This window comes from Myiozetetes cayanensis, unplaced genomic scaffold (assembly GCF_022539395.1).
Source record: "Myiozetetes cayanensis isolate MyiCay16 unplaced genomic scaffold, myiCay2020 scf10, whole genome shotgun sequence".
NCBI classification, from domain to species: domain Eukaryota; kingdom Metazoa; phylum Chordata; class Aves; order Passeriformes; family Tyrannidae; genus Myiozetetes; species Myiozetetes cayanensis.
Genome location: NW_026086605.1, coordinates 13,789,224 through 13,813,644, shown reverse-complemented (window position 1 = coordinate 13,813,644; position 24,421 = coordinate 13,789,224). Strand labels below are relative to the sequence as shown.

General features: G+C 45.6%; 1 protein-coding gene across 1 annotated transcript in view; it reads left to right on the top strand.

Annotated features, from left to right (window-relative positions):
- FBXW4 (F-box and WD repeat domain containing 4) overlaps positions 1-24,421 on the top strand; it is a 60,926-nt gene that overhangs the window by 23,909 nt on the left and 12,596 nt on the right. Inside the window, exon 6 of the mRNA XM_050335478.1 lies at positions 21,858-21,923. Coding sequence (XP_050191435.1) covers positions 21,858-21,923 — 66 coding nt within the window. The remainder of the gene's footprint in view (positions 1-21,857; positions 21,924-24,421) is intronic.

The window sequence follows — 24,421 nt, the reverse complement described above, 5'->3', positions numbered from 1 at the left end:
ATAGCAGCCTAGCCCCTCTAAAGGAGTGTTGATTCACTCTGAGGACAGCAGGAGACTGGTCCTCAGCCTACCATTGGCATTTGAAAGGAGGGTGATAGTGCAGGATATTGCCCTGAAGTAAAGGCAATATCTGTCTTTTGTACTGCAGGGCTTAAGTCACATCTGCTTTGAGCATTGCAGCTTACTACAGCTGGAGGAGAGAGCTGGTGAAAAGTGTCTGTTTGGATCTTGGCTTTCAACAACCTAAACCAGGCCATGCCTTGCTGAAGTTAAGTGATTTCTGGTATAAGAGCTGGTTCGTTCAACATCAGTAAGAAATAACTCTTTTCCACCTGCTTCAACAATTGTGTAAGCCAAGGAACAAAGGGACAGTTTTAGGAATGGCAATGACTTGCAGTGGAGAAGCCTTATAGTAGGATTTGTGTAAGAACATGAGTCTTTGTCCCAAAGCTCTTCTGGAATCTTCCACTTTCTATCTCTTTCTTACCCAGTTAGTAACCACTGATAGGGTGTTATGCAGTCTCTCTGACAAGAGTTGAGGGGCTCCAAATAGCACTGAATGGGTGTCTTTTAGCTAAAAGACATAGGAAAATAAGCCAACAAGATCAAGACAGATCTTAAGTGTGCAAGTGGTGGCCATGATTTATACCATGTAGCTTTTCTGGAGAATGTAATTCAAAGTCATGCACTTGCAGAAGCATCCTGTATATGCTGAAAAACGTTTCAGTTCTGCAGTTTCTATTTTTTTCCCTTTTGTATGAACTATCACAGACTGTAGTCTGTAATTTCTTGTGTCACTGTTGTCAGGTTGAAGTATTGTGTTTAACTATTTTGTTTGTGGTGATGGCTTAGGCACTGAGTGATGCAGAGCAACCTTTCAGGGGCAATTGATCTTGTCCATATTCCAAGTGCTCTGGAGCTATCTGGTGGGATGTTCTTCTTTGGTCCCATCTGACTCTAACAGTTTTGTGCCCATCTGATCTTTCTGTCACAGCAGGTGAGTCCTAACTCCTCTCTATGCATAGTCTTAAGAACTGCCACCATCAATGTCATCTTAGTATCTTCATCCTGTATCATGCAAGGGGGATTCAGAATATCTGCTCTGCACTGCTGGCATCCATCCACTCTTCCAGATGCTTCAGCTTTTGGAGATTGATAGGTTCACACCCACTGATTTTTTTTCTTCTTCAGGGCCCAGCGTTGGATGGTGTTGAGCACATTTCGTGAAGCCCACAGCCTGTGTAAACCAAAGCTAGCAGGAATGGGAAAGAGTATGGTTAGTGCTTGTCACACAGTGTCCTCGATTGTGACTTCTGACCACCTCCAGTGCTGTTCACTCTGCAACCGAGGAACGCTTTTAATTTAAGCTCTCCTGAGGCTGGATGCCAGCGTGGAGCTCAGCTTGGCTGCCCCAGTGGTACTTGGGGCAAGTGTGCTGCAGCACTAACTGGAGTAACTCCTACTAATTCTCTTTGGAAGCTGCACTGTATTTATGGGTGGAGAGGGCGGGTGGATGCCTGCCCTCCCACCTTCCCCCATGTTGTCTCAAAAGTCCCTGGTGCATCTTTGATTAGGTGTAGGTCAAAAGAATTTCCACATCGTGACCTTAATAACCAGGGTTGATTGGCAGGCAGTCTGCAGAGAGGGAGCAGCCTGTCCCTTTCATCTCCCTTGGTGCCGTGCTGGGACAATGGGCCAGCATATTTTCCTTGTTGTTCCTCATTTGAAAAGGGTCTGGTATCTCTACTAGGTACCTGTGACATGGGGGTCTTGATTGGGGTCTCATAAAGGGCCCTGTCACTGTGTCCAAAGGCCAGGAATACAAAGGCGGTCAGTGGGTGGGGGTCTCAGCTGACCACTGAAGAAGGGAGGGGAGGGTCCTGGAAGCAGTGGAGGGAGAAGCAACCCCTGATGGGAGACCTTAAAGGGGGGTGGGGGGGAGGAGGCGGCCCATTTTTGTCCCGAACTCATCAAGCACATCTGCAGAATTGTCCCAGCCGCTGCCTCCCAGTTTCAAAAGAAAATGATCGTTTGATAAACCGTCCTGATTCACCACTTTCTCACAAGGGAGGGAGACCCACCTTTGACCTCTATGATTTCACATTGGGCCCTGCTCCCCCCCATCCAATTGCTGGAGAAACTTTGAAATGCATCCCTTGCACTCCCTTTCCTTCTCTCTCTTTCCCTTTACTCTCTCTTCTCTCCCATCTTTTTTTTTTTTTAGCCCCCCTCCTCCTCTTCCCACCACCCCCACCTTCCCCGCTCTCCCGCTTTGTAAAAAAGCAGGCGTACTGCTTTGGAGTTTAGGCAAGTAATTAGTAAAATCTTTTCTGCAGCACAATAAAACCACAGCCCTTGGCCCGCATATTCCCACAATTTACATACTTGCGGGCATTCGAGAAAACAAGTGGCATTCCCAGTGCAACGCTGCCTATGAAAATCATTTGGAAGGCAGGGAGGGGAGGGTGCTGAGACCCACTCGCTCCTGCGAGCTATAGGAATGTGCATGAATATATTAAAATGTTTTAACACAATGCTTGTATTTTCCAACGGGAAGAGGCATCTTCTGGATGAAAGGCGGCTGGCCCAGACACAGGCCTCTTCCAAACGCTCTTTCCCACTCGGGGTTTGTTTGCATGGACCAGATAGAGAGGGGGCCTGGAGGGGGAGGAAGGGGCAAGGGTGCTATCTATGAAGAGTAAATCTTTGTGTGCCTCCTACCCATTCCCTGTTTGTGGTCCCAGAAAGTCAAATTATGAGGGAGTTGTGGCTGTGGAGGGGGACAGCAAAAGAGATCATCAGGACTTTCTGCAAAAGCTTTTGGAGGCATTGAAAATGTAGAGAGGAAATAGCTTGTAATGGAGCATACAGTGCTCTGACCAATGGGATTCAGTAGCTGCAGCAGGAAATGACTGAGAGGGAGCTGGTATCTTGGGCAGTATTAGCAAAGTGCCTATTAATAACAGAAAACACTCTTGCAGTACTTTTCCAGCTTCATCTTATTGACAAGAACAGCCTCCTCAGTGCTCAGTCTGGGCAGCGTGTCCAGCTGTTCTTCCCCTTTTTCCAAAAGGGTATTCCAAGACTATTCCAGGCTGTGCCACAGGTGGAACCCAGCAGTTCTCACTCCTTTTCAGTCAGGGTCCACTTAACTGTCTTGACTCCAGAGAGGTTCTTTGGGCTCTTTCAACTTCCATGGTGTTGACAACAGGTGTGTGGTGAAACTTCTGTCTAGAGAGTGTAGATGAGTGATTTCCTTTCTAGCGGACAAGAATTTAAGGAGAAATTTGAAGTTAAGGGGGGAGAGGCTGAACACAAATAATGAATGGCTTGACTTGGGAGCAGGGTTTATATGTAGTGAAGGCCATGAGTTCAGCTCCAAGGATACTGTTTTACTTAGGAATAGGGGGGCAGACTGCAAAGAGGCCTGGTTTGGAGTTAGGCTGGTGGCTGCATTATTTTTATTTTTTTTTTTAATAATTGGCCTTTGATAAGAATGCACTTTGAAATTTCTGTGGGAAAGGGTGTGGTACCAGCATGGTGATCTGGATGCCTTTGTCCTCTGTAGTATACAGACAGCCTTTGTAGAAATCTCTTTGGGCAGGCGTCCTGTCCAGATGCTTTCAGCCCTGAGGAGTTATAACTCTGCCCACAGCCATGGCAGCCCAAATTTATGGATGCCAGGAAGAGCTATTCTAGGACCCATGCTACCCATCTCAAGTCTCTGCTCTCCTGAAGGAACTTATCAAAAGACAGGCTCCCAGAACAAGACATAAGCCATTTAGAGAGGAGTAGGAAAGATTTATTGTGACTTTCTCTTCAGCTGAGCCAACTTTTCATGTCCTTTCCGACCTGACGCTTTCTATGACAGGTGAGAGAAAATGTATTCCCCAGCCCTGCAAGGAGCTAAACAATCTAATATCTCAAAACCTTTTGCAAAAGGGTATTTTTTCATGGCAGCTCTTCCAAAAATGATCTGCAGAAGTGGCAAAGCTCTGTAATGCTGTTGCTCCCCGCTGGCCTGCAGTGGTCATACTGGTGTTGGTCATGGTGCAAAGGTCTCTAACCTTATGTTGGAAACAACCAACAACCCAACTTGTAAGAAGGCTTACTTCTTATTCTTAATTATTGTCTTCCCAATTCCCTGCTCCTCCCCTTCATCTTTCTGCATTTCTTAAAGAGGCAGTGGAGGGAAAAAAGCTTTGGTTTTTGTTTGGGAAGAGGGTTAGGAAGGGCGACATGGCCCCTGCAACCTCTCATAGGGGTGTCTTGTCAGGGCACTGCATGGAGGGCACAAACAGATCATAACCTTTAAATGAAAATGTGATGGAGGGGAGAGATGAAAGCAGTGAAACAAATTAGATACATCTAGAAGGGGTGCTCAACTGGAGAAAATTAGCATTTCTTCCTAATTGGAGTGCAGGGCATTCCATTACAGGGTTTCATTACAAGGAGGGAAGCACTGGGCCTCTTTGGGGGATACCGCCCTGCCCTTGGTTCTTCTAGGAATAAAAATATATTTGGAAAAAACTGAGAAAGGACTGAATTTATCAGAGTGATGGTTTCAGACTGCTGCAGGAAGAAGAATTATAGTAAAGCACCAGTTCTTTATTTATTAGGACAGTGATGATTATGTGCACATGAAGGCAGGTGTTAGTCCTAATTTCCGTGAAGGAAACTAAAAAGTGTGCAGGAGGCTGCAAGCGATGGTACCTTTCTGATGCAGGTACTTGCTGAATCAAATTTGTAGACTATCCAAAATGTACTAGTTTGTTTGAAGCATAAGGATATGTTTTATGACTAAGATCAATGGAGTCAATTCAAGCATATCAAGTCCATGCTGTGCAGAGCACTTGTTCAAGGCATGTTCGTCTAATTCTACCTCTAGAGCTGTTGTATCCAACAGGAATTTGCATATATCCGTGGGAAGGCAATGGCCAACTTCCAGCACAGAATGTCTGGTGGCTCCACTGGGTCTTGTGCACAACTTGATGGTCCAAATAACTTGTACCAACTCAAGAAATAGGCGTGCATGGATGTAGCTTTGTATGTGCATCTGTATGTATAAATGGATGTAAAGAATAACTTAAAAGGAAATCAAGGGACAAGGTTTATCATTGCATCTCTGTATTAGGAGTAGGGGAGACTTTCTTTTTTCCAAGCAGGGATTGAATTATTTAACAGTCAATGCACTGAGGAAAGGCCGGGAGGGAGGAATGGAAGAGGGGGAAGAATAAGAGGAAGAGAAAAGCAGGCTTTCTTCAGGTGTGTGGTATGCAAGGTATGTTGCTCTGCCAACCTACAGTTACAAACTTTTCTGTTCCAGCTCAGGAGAGGGAATATATAAATGTAGGAATACGGATTGTAGGAAAGTTCTGAAGGAAGGGTTCTGCACAGAAGGTGGCTTCTAGCAGAGTGGGAGGATGTTTAAAGCAGCACTGCCTTCATCCTGGGCAGGCTCTGTCATCCGTGTGCTCGGGATGAGGTTAAGATGATACGAATTTACAGAAGTCGTAAATGTAAATCTCTGACTTAACACTTGCTGCTTAATTTTGGCATTTTGACACAGAGCAAAACAATGCCCACAGGAATATCTTCAGGCCTAGAGAAAATACTGCTGAAAATGAAGGCACGGTTCAGAGATGGGCTTCTGGATTTTATTATGGGCTTCTCCCATATTAGGTCTGGCACACATCAGGATGATGATGTTTCTCATCCCAGCCTTCTGTGGTCACTTCAATTCTCACAAAAGACCATTCAAAATGAGCAAAAGCATCAGTCTGCTTCTAGATTAGTAAAGCAAGCTACTTTTGAAATGTTGGAGAAGGTAGAAAGAAGATGGGAGCAGGACCAGAGAGGCTGGAATTTGGAGAGGAGCAAATGAGTAAGAAGAGATAGGCTTGAAGGGAGACCAGTTCCTCTGAAGAATGGGAATTTCTCCTCAATGTGTCTAGTTGTGTATCTGGCTTGTGTGCTAATATGCTTCAAAATGGAGCATACCAGAGTGCCTCTCGCCTGTATCTAAGCTTCAGTTTCCCTGAGTTGCTGGCATTCTTCATCTCTGTTGTTAGTGGAATTGGACACTGGAAACGTAGGTGGAATTGTGCAGCTCTGACTCTCTCCTTGGCTCTGTTGCCTCTAGTTTCTTTTCAGAGCAGTGTGAGACTGCTCCAGACTGGAAGGCAGCATGGAAAGTCTGTTCTTTCTGTGTAGTGTTGCCTGCAGTGTGTTCTATGGTTCATTATTTAGGATTTGTCAGGTCTTCTCTACCTTCCCTCCCACCTGCACAAAGCACAACCACTTTCTTGCTCTGAAGAGGTGTTGTGGGTTTGTGATGCTCCATTTGCTATCCCTCATGCAGGCATGTGGGATGTACTCATACTGCTTTGTAGGCATCCTGGCACTTCACAAATGGAGGGCTAATTTGGGACCAGGTACTAAAGACAGCTTTTAACGTGCATTGTCTTGTCTAATGGGTAAATACTTGTTCTCTGTCCTCTGAGACTGAGGTACATATTCCTTTAAGTCTTGACTGTCCATCAAAGAGGGCTTGAATGAGCCCCTGCTATGGTTGGTAGACACAGGCAGCTAATGACAAGAAAGAGCCCATTTCCTTTGAGAAGAGAGACCTGTACCAAGGTGATTGATAGTCCCAGAGATTTATTAGTGTGGGGGCTGGTTAGAGGCATGCAAGCTGGAACCCAACAGCTTTGGGGTTTCTTCAGGAGAAAAAAAGAAGTCTGTTGGTCATCTGTGTGTGTACCTCTACCCCACAACGAAAAGAAGTGAACTCTCCAGAAGAAGCAATTGAAGACTAAGCTGGGCCAAGCAGCAACTGCTACTGTTGTTGTGCTTGGTCTCTTTCTCATGGTGCACCTATCTTGAGCTTTTCACCTATGCTTTGTTCAGTGACCTGCTTTGCCTGCTCAGGTGATTTAATGAGGGATGGGGATGGAGCAGGACTGCCTGATGGAAGAGGTTTTCTCTTACATCCTATTTTCTGTCTTGGCCTAGAGCCTGTTTTCCTTTTCCATGTACTTCCCCTGGATTTTCTCCTCTTTGACAGTGGAGAAGCAAGGGAGCTTGCTCCAGATATTGGAGAAGCAAGGGAGCCTGCTCCAGATATTAGAAAAGCAATGATATTTCTCTAGCATCTGTGTTCTCATGATCTCAGGGCAATCTGGGAACATGGACAGTGTGCAGACCACTTCAGACAAGTTTGGAGCCTGGCAAAGCAAAGGCTTCATGTTCCTGATATGTGGTGGAAAATACGAGGTACTTTAGTAGTATTGAGTGCAGGTGAACAGTATTGTTGCCACTGTGCAGTGTCTGTCCTCTGCTTCCCAAATTATGGTTTGTGAGACCCTGATGGTCCTCAGACCTGTGTTGGCTCTCCAGCTCTCGCAGTAGAGACAGTGATACGGTTCCCTGCCGATCTAAGAGTGACTGAGGCTGGTTGAAGTCTCAAAGCTTGGAGCAACCAGTTAATTCTAACCTGACTCAGAAGGAGCAATGAACAAAAGGTTTTGAAGAGAAGATACAGCAGAGGCACACTCCTCTGTGCCAAAGAAATGGCTGCATTACTAGTTTGTATCTTGTTTTTGTGGCCTTTCCCCATATTTGGTCCCAAGTCAAACACTCTGCAGAAGTTAATGATGTGCTGATATTTGGTTGCCTCTGTTAGGCAGTCCAGATAAAACCAGTCTGAAGAAAATATGGAGAGTAAGACGATGGTGGGTAAGCCTGAATATGGAAGTGTTATTCACCAAATCCTACAACAGTAGAATTAGAGACATTTCAATTTACTAGGAGATTGCTTAAAAATGAATGAAAGATAGTATTTCTTCACACAGTGTGTAGTGAATGTAATGCTCCAGAAGGTTATGAAGGTTATGAAGCCACCAGTTTTGAAAGTGACTTGGCAAATTCATGAATAGCAGGTTCATAATGGAGGGCTAGATGGGGATATACTCTTCAAAATCCTTAATATATCAGTTGTGGATGCTGTGGTAGTACAAAGAGAATGACCACAAAGAGTTGCCAAGCTTACATGTTCTTTCTGAACAGCATCTGCCAGTACCACTGCTGGAGATAAAATGGTGAGCTGGATGGCCCATGGCTTGATGAAGGTGGACATTTCTCTTGTTCTGGCCATGGTGGGTCAGTCCAGCACCCATCTACCCCAGAGTTTGGTGTTCAGCAGTGGTCAGTAGTAGATGTCTGCTGAGAAGGTAAGAAACAAGACAAGAGCAAAAAGATCCTCTCCTGCCTGTTCTTTCCCAGCTTCCAGTGCTGGGGAGGTTAGGATTTCCCTGGCTAGAGTTTGCATCTGGACCAGCGTTTCCTTCATATTTGCAGAGGCTAGCTCTGTGAGCAGCTCATCTCTTGTCTCTGAACCTGTTAGTGTTCTGGGCTTCGTAGCCTCATTTCCAATCCAGTGTTTTGTCCTGAGGAAGAAACACTTTGTTCTATTTTTAAAAGTTTTGCCTCATTGTCTTGCAGGGTTATACAGTGAATGATTCCTCCCTCTGGATACCCTCTGCTATGTTTACAGTTTTAATATTTTTCCCAAGCCACCCCAACTCTAGTATAAATAGCCTTGTATGAAGCTCTAGCAACCCATGACTGTTGCAGGTACTTGCTGGCCAGTTGTTATTTAGAGTGAGTTCAGTGTTAGGCATCCCTGAGCTGTGGTAAACTCATCAGTTCCTCCCAGTGCAGCCTCTGATTGGAGTCCACAGAGATGCAGCCTAACATGAATTGATGGCCATGTAATTGGATCTTCTGTATTGACATGGTACGGATCAGTGACAGCTTCAACTGGGACACTTGTAACTTGCTGCAGAATCAAATAGTGATGCTTGAGTAATGTGCTCATTTCAGTGTAGGACATGTGAGTGAGCCTGGTTCTGGCATTTCTTTGTATGGGTGTTTGGCTTGCCAAGTAAAAACTATTCCTTTAATAACTGTGTTTTTGGATGTGACTTCCTAAATTCTCAGAGCACATGGGAATAGGGCAGGCCATAGAAATGAAAAAAGGAAGCTGTGGTTTCACACTCCTGCCCGCAAAGCTGCCTGTGCATCTAAAGCTTCCAGACTTCTGTTCCTTGAAGCGTTGGAGGACTGACTGCCAGCAGGTTGTCCTACTCCACTTTGACAGCAACTTACTGAGGGGCAGGAGGCAGTGTGATACTTCTTATCCCTTTTTCAGATATTTCTTGTTGCCAAAGGACAATGTTTGTTAGGGAATCCTCTGTTCCGTTGCAGAGTTGAGACTTTTGCCTGAAGAGGCCTTTACCCAGTCCTTTTCTGTACAACCCTTTCCCTCCTCCACAATTTTATGTGTAAATTTTTTTCCAATATGCTGACATCAAGTATGATAATAAATTATTACTCACCTCCTTGTCTTTCTTATTCTTTCCCTGTCTCTACACCATCTATTTTGCCTGATCTCCTTCCTTTCTTCATCTGGCTAATCTCAGTTATCAGTGAAATTCAATAGTTCTTGGTCTGCCTTGCAGCCCAGCCCTGATTACAGATACTGAAGGTGATAGCTTGTGCTGTGAAGCTGTGTCTTATTGTATATTGATGTCAGGATGGTTTCGATTCTGGCTTCTGCTAAACTTTCCCAGCAAGTTTTTGGGTGGTTCAGGATCTCTGTGAGAGGTGACCCCTAAACCTCCTTGTGCCTTAGATGTGTGTTGTCTGTTTGATGGAACCTTGTGTGCCTTTCTCTGCACACAGGGCCGGGGCTTTGTGGCCCGACTGGCAGGTTTGATTTCTCACTCTGTGCTTGCTCACAACCAGGCATGCCCTGAGCCTGCAGATGGAGAGTAGGGGCTTTATTAAGGATCTTGGTTTCTTAGGGGCAAACAATTGACATGCTCCAAACACTTAACATGAAAACCCTGAAGCAAATCATATTGCATGGAGCGAAGAGCTGGGGAAGTGGAAGCTGCCCAGAGCTTTAAGGGCAAATGAATTAAAGTTGTTGCAAGCGTGTCTGTGTCAGGACTGGAATGATTGGAGCAGGAAAGCTCTAGGAGTCATTTCATGGCTGAGTTAAACGCAGATGAGGCTTTGCTGGCCTCCTCCACAGAGCACCTGTGTCTCCATGGCTCAGCGTCCTCGGCCTCTCTGTGCATAGCATGTGCTGCATATATACACTTTTCCCCTTTCACCTTGCCTGGTCTTTGACTTCTTAAAACCCTCTGAGCACTATTTCCCTCTCTCCTGACGAAGACCTCATTTAGATCTAATTTGTAAATTGTTTGAATATCAGAGGGCAGAGCAGGAAGATCAAGTACTCTGTTTTTATGTGATTGGGTTTCTTTTCCCTATAAGCATGAACAAGTACAGCTCCTGCCTCTGCATGGTGAAAGAACTGCTGCCCTTTGTGGTAAGATAATGAAAGGATGTGTTTGTTGAGAAATCCTCTTCCTCACCATCCTGATCACTTCTTTTAAAATTCTCCCAAATATGGAAGTTTGAATTTGGTATATGTGTGTGTGTGTGCATATGGCAAAAGGAATAAGACAAAAATAATTCATGGCTTGTGGCACCAGGAAAAGAGATTCCTTCCCATCTCTAGTCTTAAACTGAGACATTCTTGGATTTTAGTTATTCTGGCAAACCTGAAAGGATTCTCCCCTCCCCCTGACCTCACTGGCATGCATGGATTGCTGCTTATTGAAAAGTCATTTTCTGTCATATGTTCAAATGGAAAAGTTTATATAAAATGTCATTCTATATATATACACATGCATTTTTAAAACAATACTTGTTAAGAGAAAACTCTGCCAGTCACATCTGAAAATATGTTGGGATTGGTCTTGGCAGCCCTGAAGCTTAGAAAATATAAAGGAGATATTTTATAAATAGGAGAGGTTTTCTTCTTTTGCATAATGATTCTTTAAGCATTTTCTACACAGGAGCATGTATTTAGACTTTTGTCCAAGGCAATGACAGCTGAAGTATTTACTTAAATCAATTCTACATGTCCTCTTTTAGGGTGTGGGGTTGTAAGAAGAAAAGGTCCTGGACAGTGTAGGGTTTGTCATAAGGTGTGAGCACAGGCGACATTACATATCTTTTCGCACTAGTTCAAGGGGTGTTCACTGTATTTCTCTGTGCAGGCTTGAAACTGGCCTGATCAGCATGGGTCTGTGTATATTTATTCTTGGTTCAGCTTCTCAGATGCTAGCATGGATTTCACAGCAAACATACTTTGTCCAGAAGTATGAAAGGTTGCTTTTAAGGAAAAGGCTTGAGCATTGATGAGCCAAAGGTATCCGGTGTTTGGCTGAACTCATCTCTGTGACACGTACTTAAAGCAGCTTGGGTGAGGCTGCAAAAAATTGGATTGAAATTGAAAAATGGTCCTTTCTGTGAGAGTCTTTAGTAAAATGTGATAGATACATATATGAAAAGAAACCAGAGTCACAGGGTGGAATAAGGCAACTTGCTTCTCCAGTTTGCAACCTGCTGCAGCATTGTGTCACAGTTGTATTTTAGGCAGATCAGAAATTACAAGTCTGTACCCTGAGGGTTGTGCTGCCTGCCTGTCCCTTTGCTACAGTTGGAGTCCCTGGGGATCTCCTTTCCTTGTTGTTGGGATTGTTGGGATTGCATCATCTCCTAGGGTTTGCTCAGCACTACAGTGTACCTGGTCCTTTGATAAAAGTAGTGCCACCTTTTCATTTGCCTGCTTACCATTCGGTCTTCATTGCAGAATCAGGACCAAGCTTTTAGATTATGACAATTCTTGCTTTCCAGTAGGATATTGTGATCATAAGGGACACAAGATGAGTTTTTTCAAACTATGATTTTAATTAAAAAAAAAAAAAAAAATCAAAACCCAGACCCTATTGCACTGAAGCTGTGAACATCAATTCAACTGAGCAGCTCTAACTTGTCTACAAGACCTGACCAGCCAGGACAAGCATTTTTATCCTTAAGGCAATGGTGATAAATTCAAAGAAGGCATAGATGCTAACAAGTCCTGAGATCAGCAGAGGCAGTGTGCCGCAGAATGACAGTCTCTGGCTTGTGGAACAACTGACACCAGTCTGACTTGACACAGGAGCAATACAGTGGTAGCCAAGTTTTTTGGTCAACCTACATGCAGCAAGTTTCCTGTTAGTTTTGCAGAACCAAAGTCTTATAGCAGAAAAGGGGGCAGAACAAATAAGGTCCAGCTATGAAAAACTGGTTTGGTTTGCTGATGGGAGATGGCTCAGCAAAAATTGAACCCAGAGCCTTTATTGCTTTCCTCCTGGTTCTGCTTGTTGCCTGACTTTTGGAGGAGTTGAATTATTTTTTCCTGATTTTTCTCAGCAATAAGAGTTCTCACTGTCCTTGGCACAGTTCTTGCTATCCTGTTTGGGACATGCACTGTCCAGCTTATTCTCCCCAAGTCTAATCTCAGTGAAAAAGTACTAGACTAGAAATCCTGTCCTGGGAGCATAGGCTACACCAGGCCTTCAAGAATCTGTCATGCATCACACCCCTTCCCATGTTCTTACTGTGCATCACTGGATCTCTTTTCTCCTTTACCCCTTTTTTTGGCATCCTGCACTGCCCTGTTCCACAGGCTGGGGAAAGATGCTTGTCATGGGCTGACTCCTCGGTGTGTGTCCACTGCTGATCGTGTCCCAGCTCTGCCAGGCAGACTGTCCCGCTCCAACCCCCTCCTCTTGCTTGCCCCAGATCAGAGCCCCCAAGAGGCCTTTGTCCGCCTGTTGAGAGCAGCCCCTGTTCCACCATTCCCACATGGCGCACCCTCCCCAGCAGCCCTCTCCCCATTCAGCAGTTTGGGCTGAAAGAACCTTGGCTAATTACGCCAGGTTGAAAATTACCACTTTGCTGCGTTCTCCTGCTGCTGGGCCCATTTGTGTGGGGCCTGTAGTTAGAGGGAACAAAGTCCCCCCCGTGGAGCCAGGCAGGCCCTGAGTGTGAAGCTACAGGTACAAGCAAGAGGGGAATGAAGGGAATAATTACCAGCTTCTCCAGGTGAAAGCCCCGTTAAAACTTCAATAAGCCAATTAGGGGCCAGGGTGTGTATGCGGGGAGAGTCTCCCCCACCTATAACTGATTCCCACCAGGCAATTAACAGAAATCATTTCACGGAGGGGAGGATAAGAAATGGCTCTTAGAAATTGTCTTGAGTTGAGGGGGCCCTGAAACAGCACGACTGCTGTAGTGGTCCTCGTGTACTCCAACCTCCCGGCTCAATGTGTGGCCCAAAAGTGTTGGTGGGGCTAGGGGGAGAGGAGGAGGGAGAGAAAATGGCAAAGAAAGGAATCGCTGGAGCTTTACACCTGGGCAGGCTCTGAGAAAGCGAGGGCTGGAGTTCAGAGCTTCTTGTAAGGCTGTGTGTGGGCCCAGAGCACTGAGTTTGAGGGGGCTTCTGGATCTGGGGAAGTGGGTGAAGACCAGGCTCAGGGTGCCTCTACCATCAGGGCAAGTGGAGCCCAGTAGGGAGGACATAGGTAGGTACTGGGTGTGAAGGCTAGAATTGGGTGTGCAGGCCCTCAAAGATCTGCCCAAGACGTGTGATAGTCTGTAGGTGGCCTGGCTTATCCAAGGAGCAAATGGTGTCCCGTGTCTAATATTTTGCATGTATTTCATCCAGGGACTATGTTTTTCTGCTGCTCAGCCAGCAGCTTCACCTGTTTCTTCCTTTCAGTTTGTACCGAAAAACCAGGAAATTTGCTCAAGATGGAGATTTTATGGAGTCACCTTGCAATTCCTTTGTACTGTATTGCAGATGGCATGTGCAGCAGTTGGAGGTGCAGTGGTGGTGAGGTCTGGTGGGTACCTTGCAGGAGCCTTGCCCATAGGTATTTGAAAAGCTGCTCTGGGGAGTAGAGCAAGAGTAGAGCATGGGATGAAGTTGCTGCAAATGGCTGAGATTGCCACGGTGATGCTGGAAGGGAGAATGCATTGTGTCAGTAAAGAAGTCCAGACACCAGCTGTGGTTATTTCACCTGCACATGAAAAAGAAACAAAAAACTCAAATAAACCTTATACTCCTCAAAACATAAATGTAACCTCAGTAGCCACTTTCTTTGCCTTCCTAATGTTATAGCTTCTGAGTGTTAATAATGTCCTTTGAGATTTTGTTCTGGTTACTGATTAGCTGAAATAACCCTACTGTAGTGGCGTTTAATCACCTAGTCTTGAACTGACCTGGAAGTCCCTAGATTTCCTTTTTTCTTAACCTTCACATGGGCTTTCTGCCACACTTGATTTTTGATACAAGTTGTTCAGATCAGTGCCTGAGTTATGTTCTGGATTAAATTTCTTCTATTGTTATGAGGCCCCTTTTTTTCCTGTAATAATGGTAATAACTTGTGCATCGTTTGGGGTTTAAATTTGGTCTGGAAAGAGCTAGAGTCCTCATACAAAGACTTCTGTCTTAAACAACTACTTCATGCCTGGCAAGCCCAGGGCTGGGGAGCAAGGAAGGATGAAGATTGTTGGACATACCATGTAAGTATGTATTTTACACTGATAAACATAGGTTATCAAACCTTTCCCTTTAATAAAGGAGCAGGACTGATATCAACTCAGTAGAAATACTTGTGTAGCCACAAAGGCAATTCTGTTCAAAGTGCTGAAAAATGACAGCAGCTCCATGAAGAGCACTGTTTGAATATTCATCTCGTACAGGAACACTCAGGACCCTCAAGCAACTTTTATAGAGCTAATCGGAATGTTATCCTGTGCTGGACAATTGCTTCTTCCTAAAAGCGTGTGTTATGTGGACTATTGGGGAAAGCAGTGATACTTAGATGTGAACAGCCCTAAGAACATCAGGATTGTTCTGTGGGTGGATTCACTAGCTTCTAATAAAGGATATTTTCCTGCTCAATGCTGCAGTGTGGAAGAGGTCTATGTGCATGTGTTTTTCCTGTCTGGAATCTTTGTCTTGATGTCACTGAGCTCAGCTTTTCTCCCAAACTGGGGATTATGTTCTATAACTAGTTGCCTGGTTTCACAAAACTTATCTGCTGCAGGGCTGGTGAAGGGACAGTGAGCAAAGTTACAGGTGACTTGGGCAAACAGCGTGGGGTGAAAATTCAAAGCAGTGAAGGCAAGATGGAGGTGTCTAGGTTTTGTACCTGCTAAGCAGCTTGCTAGAGTAGGGGTGATCTATCTGCCATGCTGGGAATTTGACCCCTGGGTATATTCAAGGCTTGTTATGTTCTGCAGCCTGTGTGTCTCTGAAATCTGCAGGAAGGCACGAAGTTAGAGGCTGAGGAGGAGGGTTGGAGAGGCGAACCTGACATTCCCTCTACCCTGAGTGAATGACATTCCCACTACCCTGAGTGAATGACCTGGGAGACAATGATATGGGCATTTATTCTATCTAATGAGCTGGAATTTTTGTCTCAAATGTGACTTCACTGTTTCAACCTAGCATCTCCACAGTGCCCTTCAGTATAAAATGCAAATAGCTTCTTTCTGGGGATCACTTTCTGTGGTCCACTTGAGGCTCAAGGTGGCATGTGAATGAGTTATTGGTCTGTCTGTTCATGCCTGTGTCACAGGTGCTCCTTGCAAGAGCACAGCATTTCCTCTTGGAGCCGTAGTGGTTGTAAGTGTTGCAGGGTTCATTTGGTCTTCTCTACCCATTTTGCTCTCTGTCTGTGACAAGTCATGGTGGGGTGTTGCAGAGCTCTTCTGTAGCTTTTGTAGTTCTCTTCTGCAGCATTTAGGTGCATATCAGGAGCACAGTTCAACCCTGAGTTGACTGATGCCTTGAGGGATGTTGTGGCATGCACTCAGGGCTCAAGGAAGTAGCAGCAAACTTGCCAACACTTTCCAGTCTGTTTATGGAACAAGCTTGGCCATTTGCTTCCAGCTGCTGAGTCCTTTTTGCACTGCTGAACAAAGATGACGTTGCGCTGCAGTGGGGATCTTCTGCTTGCTCAGGTGAGCTTTAAGTGCAACTGCCTTACCTCTGATTTTTGTTCAATTTGTGGTTACAGAGTGTTAACATATAACTTAGATGTCCTGACTTCTGAGATACTGAAGGTGCTTGGTTTGATTCTATGGGCATCCTCCAAGAAGCACAAAGAAGGGCTAAAGGGTTTGGTCTGGGGCAGTGAAGGGGCAACACCAGTCCTGCATGACCACCCAAACCTGGGTTTGTCCAGCGTTGCCTGAATCAAAGGCAGGTGGGACTTCTTGGATGCTTGTGGTGCCTGCTTTTTCATGAAGAAGAAAATGCTAAACTGATGCTGTGGTGGTTTTTTTTCCTCTGCAAATTAAATGCCCCTAGGGACGGAGCACTTGCTTCCCCGCTCTCTGTCTCTCTCCCTTTGTGTGTATCTGGTCTGTTGTAGAAGCCTCATGCTGGAGGTGGCAAAACTCCCTGCGCTGGGTTTCTGACCCCCTCCTCTCCCCTTCACAATGTTGTTACTGTTGCATCTGCTCTTCAGCAGGGGCTCCATCAAGTTTGTGTGACCTTAGCACTGTATTCATGCTGGAGGAGTTACCTTCCATAATGATGTCAACTGATGAGGTTGGCAGGATGGTGGCGGCCGCGATAAGACATGACATGTTCTAATGATTCGCCTTAGCGAGCTGCGTGTGTGTGTTGGGGGGGGCACAGAGGGGCTTGGAGAAGGGAGGTGGGGGCCCCACAGGTGCCGACAAAGACTTTGACCTTTGCTGCTATAATATCAGTGTTTCACAGGCAGGGCGGTTCGGTAACCCACTTTCAGCCCATCAAAAATTGATTTAATTGCAATTTTTTCCCCCAATTAGGAGCACTGGAGCTTAACTAATTGGAGTAATAGAGAGTAATAAGGCTCTGATAAAAAGCCTTCCTCTGCCTCCTTTGTATCTTGTGTCATCGCCTGTCAGAGGTCAGAGAGCTTGCATATTCTATTAGGCAGAGTTGCCTTCATTTGTACAAATTAGTTTACCCAACAGTAATTAAAATGCCAGTGCAGGTCGGGGAGAGCTGAATACAATTGATGGGCACGTTGGTGAAGGATTTGACAGCTCCAGTGGCCTCCCTTGCCAAAGCGTGTCAGTGCTGAATCAAAGGCTACACAAACCCACAGACCCGTGTGTTTAACCCGCGGCACCATTGGCACCAACTGCTCTCTCTCTTCTCCTGTCTCCGTTTTGGACTTGCTCTCTCTTCTCCTTCTTTTCTCATCTCACTTGAGACTTTTTAAAATAGATGTTTCCCATCTTTGAGCTGTCCTTTCTGTTGATCGCTTTCATAACACTGCTACCAGCCCCCCCCATCCTGTCTCCCCTCGGTTCTCCCCCTTCTCTCCCCCCACCTTCCACATTCCCAGCTGCAGGGCTCGGTCAAGTAATAACTTCTTTGTTTCCCAGTCCAATGAGTCTCCATATATAATAGTTTCCAAAATGGAACAACGATGTCCAATTCCAGGGGGCGGGGGAGCGCGCCAGGAGGAAGGAACAGACTCTTGCACGTGGCAAGCAGATTCTGGATTTGAAATCCCCAAAGAGCAGAATGGGACTTGAGAAGCAATCTGTTTACAGTACAGGAGAAGGGCGCAAGCCAGGGGAAATGGGGTAAGTTTAGTGAGAAGAAGTGAGAAAGGACCTGTTTCACCCAGGGTCCTTCAATGCTTTGCACTGCAGAATTCCCAGCTCAGGCAGGGCCTGCTCTGGAACCTGCGTTGACAGTGGGGGAAGTATGTGTTGTACAATGGAACTTGTATATCTGGAGCTGAGACTGTTTCCAAGCTTCATGATGAACAGCATCTTTCCAGAAAGACTGATGGGCATCTACCTCTGTCCCTCTGGTTCATTCACATCTGGCAATGTTCTGTCCAGGATGGGGTAAAGGGGGATGCTCCGCGGGTGAAACTGTAGTTGGCACCTTGGGAGCAGGCATGGAATTATTGCAGCTGGACTGTAGCCAGAACACTACTGTTGTTGCCAGAAATGCCATGGGGATCTTCAACAACCACAAGTCAGTCAGATGGAGAGTTCTTATGTTTCTTCCAACAGCACTACCAGGATGAGTGTTTTCTCTCATCCCCTGGCCCAGCTTCTACTGTGGGGGTGTGATCTCTAATGAAATGTCTCTTCTGTAGCATAGAGAAGTTCTGGCTTTTGGAGAAGCCTTGCTCGTCTTTTTTTCTCTTGTTTATTCCTCTCCTCAGTAGGGAGTTTCAAGTAAGAAAGAGAACATCAAAGTATCAGATGAGTTAGAAAATTCCTTGCTTTAGACAGCAAAAATATGAAGTATGTGTGTCTCATGCTCTGCAAAATCCTTGCCTTCCTGGTATAGGAGAGGTGGAAATGCTATGTTGGTTTGGTTTTAGCTGCTAGGGTATCCCTATGAAGACAACATGTCCTCTTACGGAAGTCCTGCAGCGGTGCTTATTTTCCCATTATAAGGGCCTTTTAGAGGGAGGTTGTAGTCATGGTACCCAGCAGCTTTCAGAGGACAGAGGAAAGCTTAGTGGAGAAGGAGCCTTACATCTCCAAGGCCATCCAAAGCTTGGGCATAGCAGTTTTTATGTTGGATGTAGATGCATCTAATCAGTGTATGTTAATAGTATTGTATATACTTCTGATGGATGGGTCATGCCTGTGTTGATATATATAGGGTATCTTGTGCTCCCCTCTTCCCAGTCTAGTCTCTCCTCAGTCTCTCTGACTCCAGAAAGCATTGTAAGCAAAATAAACAACATTCTCTAAGCTAGTAACTCAGCTTGAGTTGTTTCTCTTGGGCAGCCTGCAGCAACAGTTGGGAAGACGCTGTGCTTCTCTGAGTCAGAAGTTTCTTGTGTGTGCTCTGTGCTTTCTAAGACAGAAGAGCCTTGTTCGAGATGCACTGAAAGAGGCAAGCCACTGATAGAAAGCTTCAGCTCTGCTGACTGAAATTTCAGAAGTTTTGGAGCCAAGCTTTACATGCTTACCTCTAATCTGCATGCTGTTTTAGATCTACCAAGGCTGACTTGTGTTGCCCTTTTGCTTGGAGTAAAACTGTCACCTCTGCGAGGTTCCCAGTTATGAGAGGTCTGGGGCTTAAAGGTATATGCCTGCAGATCAGACTCAAGGTGAGGGGCCCTGTATCATCTCCTGGAATCCAGACTTTAAGATCAGTTCACTCTCAGGCTTTAAGAATTTCTCATTGGCACCACTTGTGCATGTTGTCTTGTGAATGCTGTGTTCGCATGCTGGCAGTGAAGGTGGCCTGCTCTTCTGGGAGAAGTCTTTTCTTTGCTTGCTAATGGGCTCAGGCTGTTAAAGATAAGGCCTGCAAACCTGATCCTGCTGAAGTAGGAGACAAAATTCCTGTTGACTGAATGGAGTCAGCTTTACCCAGAAGAGACTTGTTTGTGGCCCTGAGGCCTGTATTCCATGCTGGAGAGAAATCTCTTTATCTAATGCCTTTTTTTTTTTTCTTTTTCTTTTTTCCTTTTTTTTTTTTAATTTTTGAGGGGCGGGGGGTAAGGACCGAGGAGGGAAAGCTGAAGTCCAGAACTGACAGCATGAGCGGGGATTAGACCTTGCTGTTCCTCCCACCTTTTTCTCCCTGTTGGTGTGCCTCCATGCTAATTTAGACCTGTGGCAACCATCAAAGCCTTGTGCATACCTTCTGCACAAAGGGGCCTGTCTCCCACATGAGGGTGTTCACTTCTGGTACAGAGTAAGTTTGTCCCCCAGAAAAAAAATCTTAAGCACCCAATTGCCTGCTTGACTGACTCCCTGACTGCTATTATGTTTCTAACCACGGTAATTTGCTTTAGTAGTTATTAAGGAATTATGTTTGGGGAGGGGGGACAGAACCCAACACCTAGCTTTTTAGCTGAGGGACTCCCTGACCAAAGAGCTGCTTTCCAGACATGGGGTTTGACTGATGAGCTGTCAAAGCAGTGTCTTTTGCTTGTTTTCCTCTGAGATAGGAGATATTGGCAAAAAAGGAAGCGTTCCCTCTTGTCCTGCACTATGGTGTAGAGAAGGCAGGTGCTGAGGAGAAACCCTGTTTCCAAAGATGAAATGCTGTGGCTTTCTTAATTTATCCTAGTGGCTGTTGCACAACAACAGGAATTGGCTTTTCCTTAGATTCAGACTTTGGTCAGGGACTTCTGTGGAGAAGAATAGTATTTGCACCCTGCAGCACAGGTGAGCAGGGAGAGCTCAGTGCTACAGGTGCATTGGCTGATTGCGTGTGCACTGCCAATGAACCTGGGATTTTGCATGTAAGACAGCGTGGTTGGAGACACTTTGAAGTAGCTCTGGTACCGTGGGACTTTCCTAGCCCTAAAGGGCAGCTAAGGGTCACAGGACTTGTGGACACCTCCAGGTATGTGAGTTTGGATAGGAAGTATAGAGCCAGCACAAAAGTGAGTCTTGGTAGCTGAAGCCCTTCCTAGGTTCCTGTAACTCTTTGAAATGGTTTGATGTTACCTGCTTGCCTCTTCTGCAGAGTCTTTTGGCAGTGCTGCTTTGGCCTTATGATTTGGAGGAACTAATTGCTCAGCTAAAACACGGAGATAGGAGTAGAAGGAGTTCTGAGTTTTGGCCTTGCTTCCAAGTGGCCCTTCTCTGGCTTTGGCAGAGTTGAGCCCGTGCTTACCCCTTGGCTGTTGAGTGCCTTGTTACACCAGCAGTAGTGCTTCTCACTGGATGCTTCTGACTGACTCACAGAAGTCAAAGGTGCTGCAAGAATTCATTCCTGGTGCAGTAGAGGCTTGCAGACACCTTGACTTCCAAAGGAATGCCATAGAGGATCAAAGAAATGTTTCAGAACTGCTGTAACTGCTATTTTTACAGACATGACACTATTTTCTTGTTTTGCTTTCATCTTTCAGCTGCCAGCCCTGTGTCATAGAGCAAAAGATGTTAAGGCAAAGCATGGAGATGGCTTTTATTTAAAGCAGGTTCCATTTCCTGCATTTGTGCTATCCTTGTTGTATTGACTTAAACATAGTTTTGGCAGTTTATTCTTGGAAGCTGCAATAAATGTGGCTTTGTGAGAGGTTATTTGTAGCTTACTTCGAAATCCTTGTAAGAGCTGCTTTCTCTTTTGGACTGAGGATAGGAGGTTGGCACAAAACAAGCAGTGTGGTTTGGAAAGCCACAGCACCCACGTTCCTGGTGCTTAATTTTAAGGATATGCTCCTGTCTTGTGAACTAGTCTGAAGCCAGTGGCTGTTAGGTGACCTCTGGAGCCAGCATACGCAGCAGGGACATAGCATTGCCCAGAGGACTTTGGAATGGACACTGCTGGAGAGTGTGAACTGAGCCAAATATTGCTGTAGGAGAGCTGTGCTGCCTCTAACAGAAAGTGCTTGAGCGCTGGGGAGGGCAACCTGATCCAGCTTTGAAATTGGCCCTGCTTTGAGCAGGCTGGACAGGAGACCTCTATTCTGTGATTCTCTAGGCCTGTAATGCTGCAGCCAATTCATGATTGTGCTCAGAAGTTTCCAACAAACAGAAAAAAGATGTGAAGTAGGAAGTAACAGGGAATTTTCCATGGGGTCTTTGCAGCTTACAGCACTGATAGTGTATGAAACATGCTGAGTACTGTACTGACTTGTTTGAAGATGTCATTGCAATTTATGGCTGTTACTGTCAGGTTTTCCAACAAATATGTCTTTGTGTCCTGCCAATTCTCTGCAGTTGTGACCTGGTGCATCTGGGAAGCTCAGCTACTAAGAGCTCTGGAGCACCTCTGCCTTTGCTGCTGCCTGTCCCTTGTGAAATGCTGTGGGACACGCTGAGTTAGTCTTGAACCAGAATGGGAAGTCTGTCTCGTAACCTGTTTTCTGTCTTGCTCATGCACTGTTTCTTCAGAACATGAGGATTAGTAAGTGGGTTTTGTTTGCTTGTTTTTTTTTAAACAGCTCATTTGTGACGGGGACAGCCTGCTGTGGACACACCTCACCTCTGAGAATCTGGGACCTTGAGAGGTAAGTGAGCTTCCAGGTTACAGAAGGGGACTTGATGAGAAAAGTGAATAACAATGCGAAATGCATTATTGGAAATGCTGCAAAATCATTCCTTTAGTTCCTGTAGGCAAGGGATGTTTAAACACGAGATCTGTGACAGAGCAGGGGACAGAACAAACTGGTATGGAAAGGTGTAATGTGCAGTGTGGTTCTGGTTCAGTAGGGAGCAACTTGGCTTTTCTACCCAGCTTTTCCAGTTGATGGCACAGCCATCCTGTTTTCTTCCCATTACCCATGTCCAGTCAGAATATACCCATTACACCTTCCTTTCCATCTGTCTCTGATGCCTCAGCCTGAGCCAGAGGGGTGAGGAAGGTGATATCTATTCTCCCGTTACCCACTTCTCTGTGGTGCTCAGAAGCCAGAGGCAAACACAGGCTCTACTTTACAAGTCATCTTGCCTTGGCTGGCAATTCTAGTAGCTCAGAGAGGTGTGGGCAGGTTATCTGTGGAAGTGACTTAGGCATGTTGTCTTCTCTGTGTCGTAGTAAGCATTGAGGAGGTTAATTGCTGTGGATTTGGGGCCTTTGAGTAGTTCCTTTTTGGGGAAGGTGCTGACCTTAGCAACTGGGGAAATGTTGATCTCAAATCTTGACGTGAGACTCAACTGCTGACAAATTTGAAACTCTCAGCCTGGGGGTCTGTGTGTGGTGATGGACAGGTAGCAAATATTTGGCAGGATTATTGGAACAACAGCTCAGCTTTCCAGGACTGGTATGCTCTGGGTAGGAGTGGCATAGCACAGATTATCCAAAGGAGTGCCCTCAGGATTGAGGTGAGCAATGCAGAAAGGGCCTGAGGGGTGTCAGAAGAGCTGTATTTGGGGAAAGGAGGTAGAGGAGGGTTGGTGAAGGTCTCAGGGCAAGTCTGAGACCAAATGCCTTCTAATCAATAGTTTAAATTGATTAGATTGTCTAAGTCAACTATATCAAATACAAATTTAAGCCAGTTGTTTTTTCTCTGAAGTAACAAAATTACTTTGCATTGTACAAAGGATAAGATAGAGGAGGAAAGAGAGCACTGGTGCGTTTAGCTAATGGTGCGTGTTTCTTAGTGAGCCAGTCCAACAGTGCCTTTGGAGTACCCCAGAAGGATGGAGGCTGTGCTGTGATACCCATGCCCGTCAAGTCTTCTGGCTGTTCTTGAATAGAGGCATCTGCCAGCTGTGAGGAGATGGGCAACCCTCTCCCCCCTGCCCCAGCCTTTCTGACAGCCATTCCCAAGGAAGCCTGAAGAGATAATAAAGCTGTGTAGAAAATAGGATTAAGGTAATGAACAAGCACAACGGAGTTTGATCTTTCAATAACGTAAAAGCCTGAGTGACAGGCAAATAAAAAAGCCAAGGCAACCTAGGCCACTGGGCCTCTGTTGCAATGGCTGGAGTGTCAAACTTATTTTTCCCTCTTCACCTGTCACAGCTGGAATGCACCATGCCACTGGGTCTTTTCCTCTCCAGGGACCTCTGTGAGCTTGTAGACTCATCAGTGTGTGCAGGGCAGGAGACTGAATAGGGAGCATGGCTGGGAAACTATCACATGAAACTTACTGTGATCATTCATAGTGAGGGAGTACAGAACTATCCTTCCAGGTCTTCCCTCTCCATTAACTGTTCTACTTCCCAGCAGAGCTTTTGATCCATCTTCAAAGGCTCCAGTTGCTGCTAGAAGCAATCTTGTAGGGAATGCTATCTCTTCCTTTGAGGCTTTTGCATGTTGTCTCTCTGGGCAGACTCCAGAAGCAAGAGCGTGGCATGAAAACTTGAAATCTTAGAGCCACCCAGGACTTAAAAACTCCTTCTGTACCCAGTGTGTCCTAATAACATCTGGCAGACAGAGCCAAGCCCTCTGAGTTTGCTGCTTACCCCTTCCTTGCAGTTACAAAGGCCCAGAGGTTGACCCACAGAGGCTGAACATGGCAAGGACACGATCTCTAAGTGCAGAATGTGGGTAACTTCTGTCAAAAAAAAAAGTGTGCAAGGTAGAATGATGCTTAGGATGTGTTCTTTAAAACCACAGGGTCCTTAGCACCACTGAGATATTTAGTGCTGTCCACAATCAGTTAGTTCAGTTAGCTGGGTTTTCTCTGCATCAGGGGTGTGTAAGTAACAGTGCAACAGTTTCTGTGCCATTCTCTTCTGTTGAGATAGGTGGTCTTTTTTCCCCAACAGCTGAGAGCTGGAACATGCTACAAAAGGATTTAAGGCTTAAATAACCTTTTGTGTACTGATCATCTTAGTTCCAGGCCAGATAAGTCCTTGGCTGGTGTTTGTAGCTGTTGGTCATGGTATGTTTCGTTTTTATGACCTTCGCTGTTCCCTGACCCTGGGGCAGCCATTCTCATCCCTCCAATAGGAAGGGGATAATATCTTCACCTGTAAATATGTCCTGTGCTTTGAAAAGGGCTTGGTTGGGTTTGGCATAGAGGAAATTTTTGGTGGGGAAAGGAAATGCCTCTTGCTG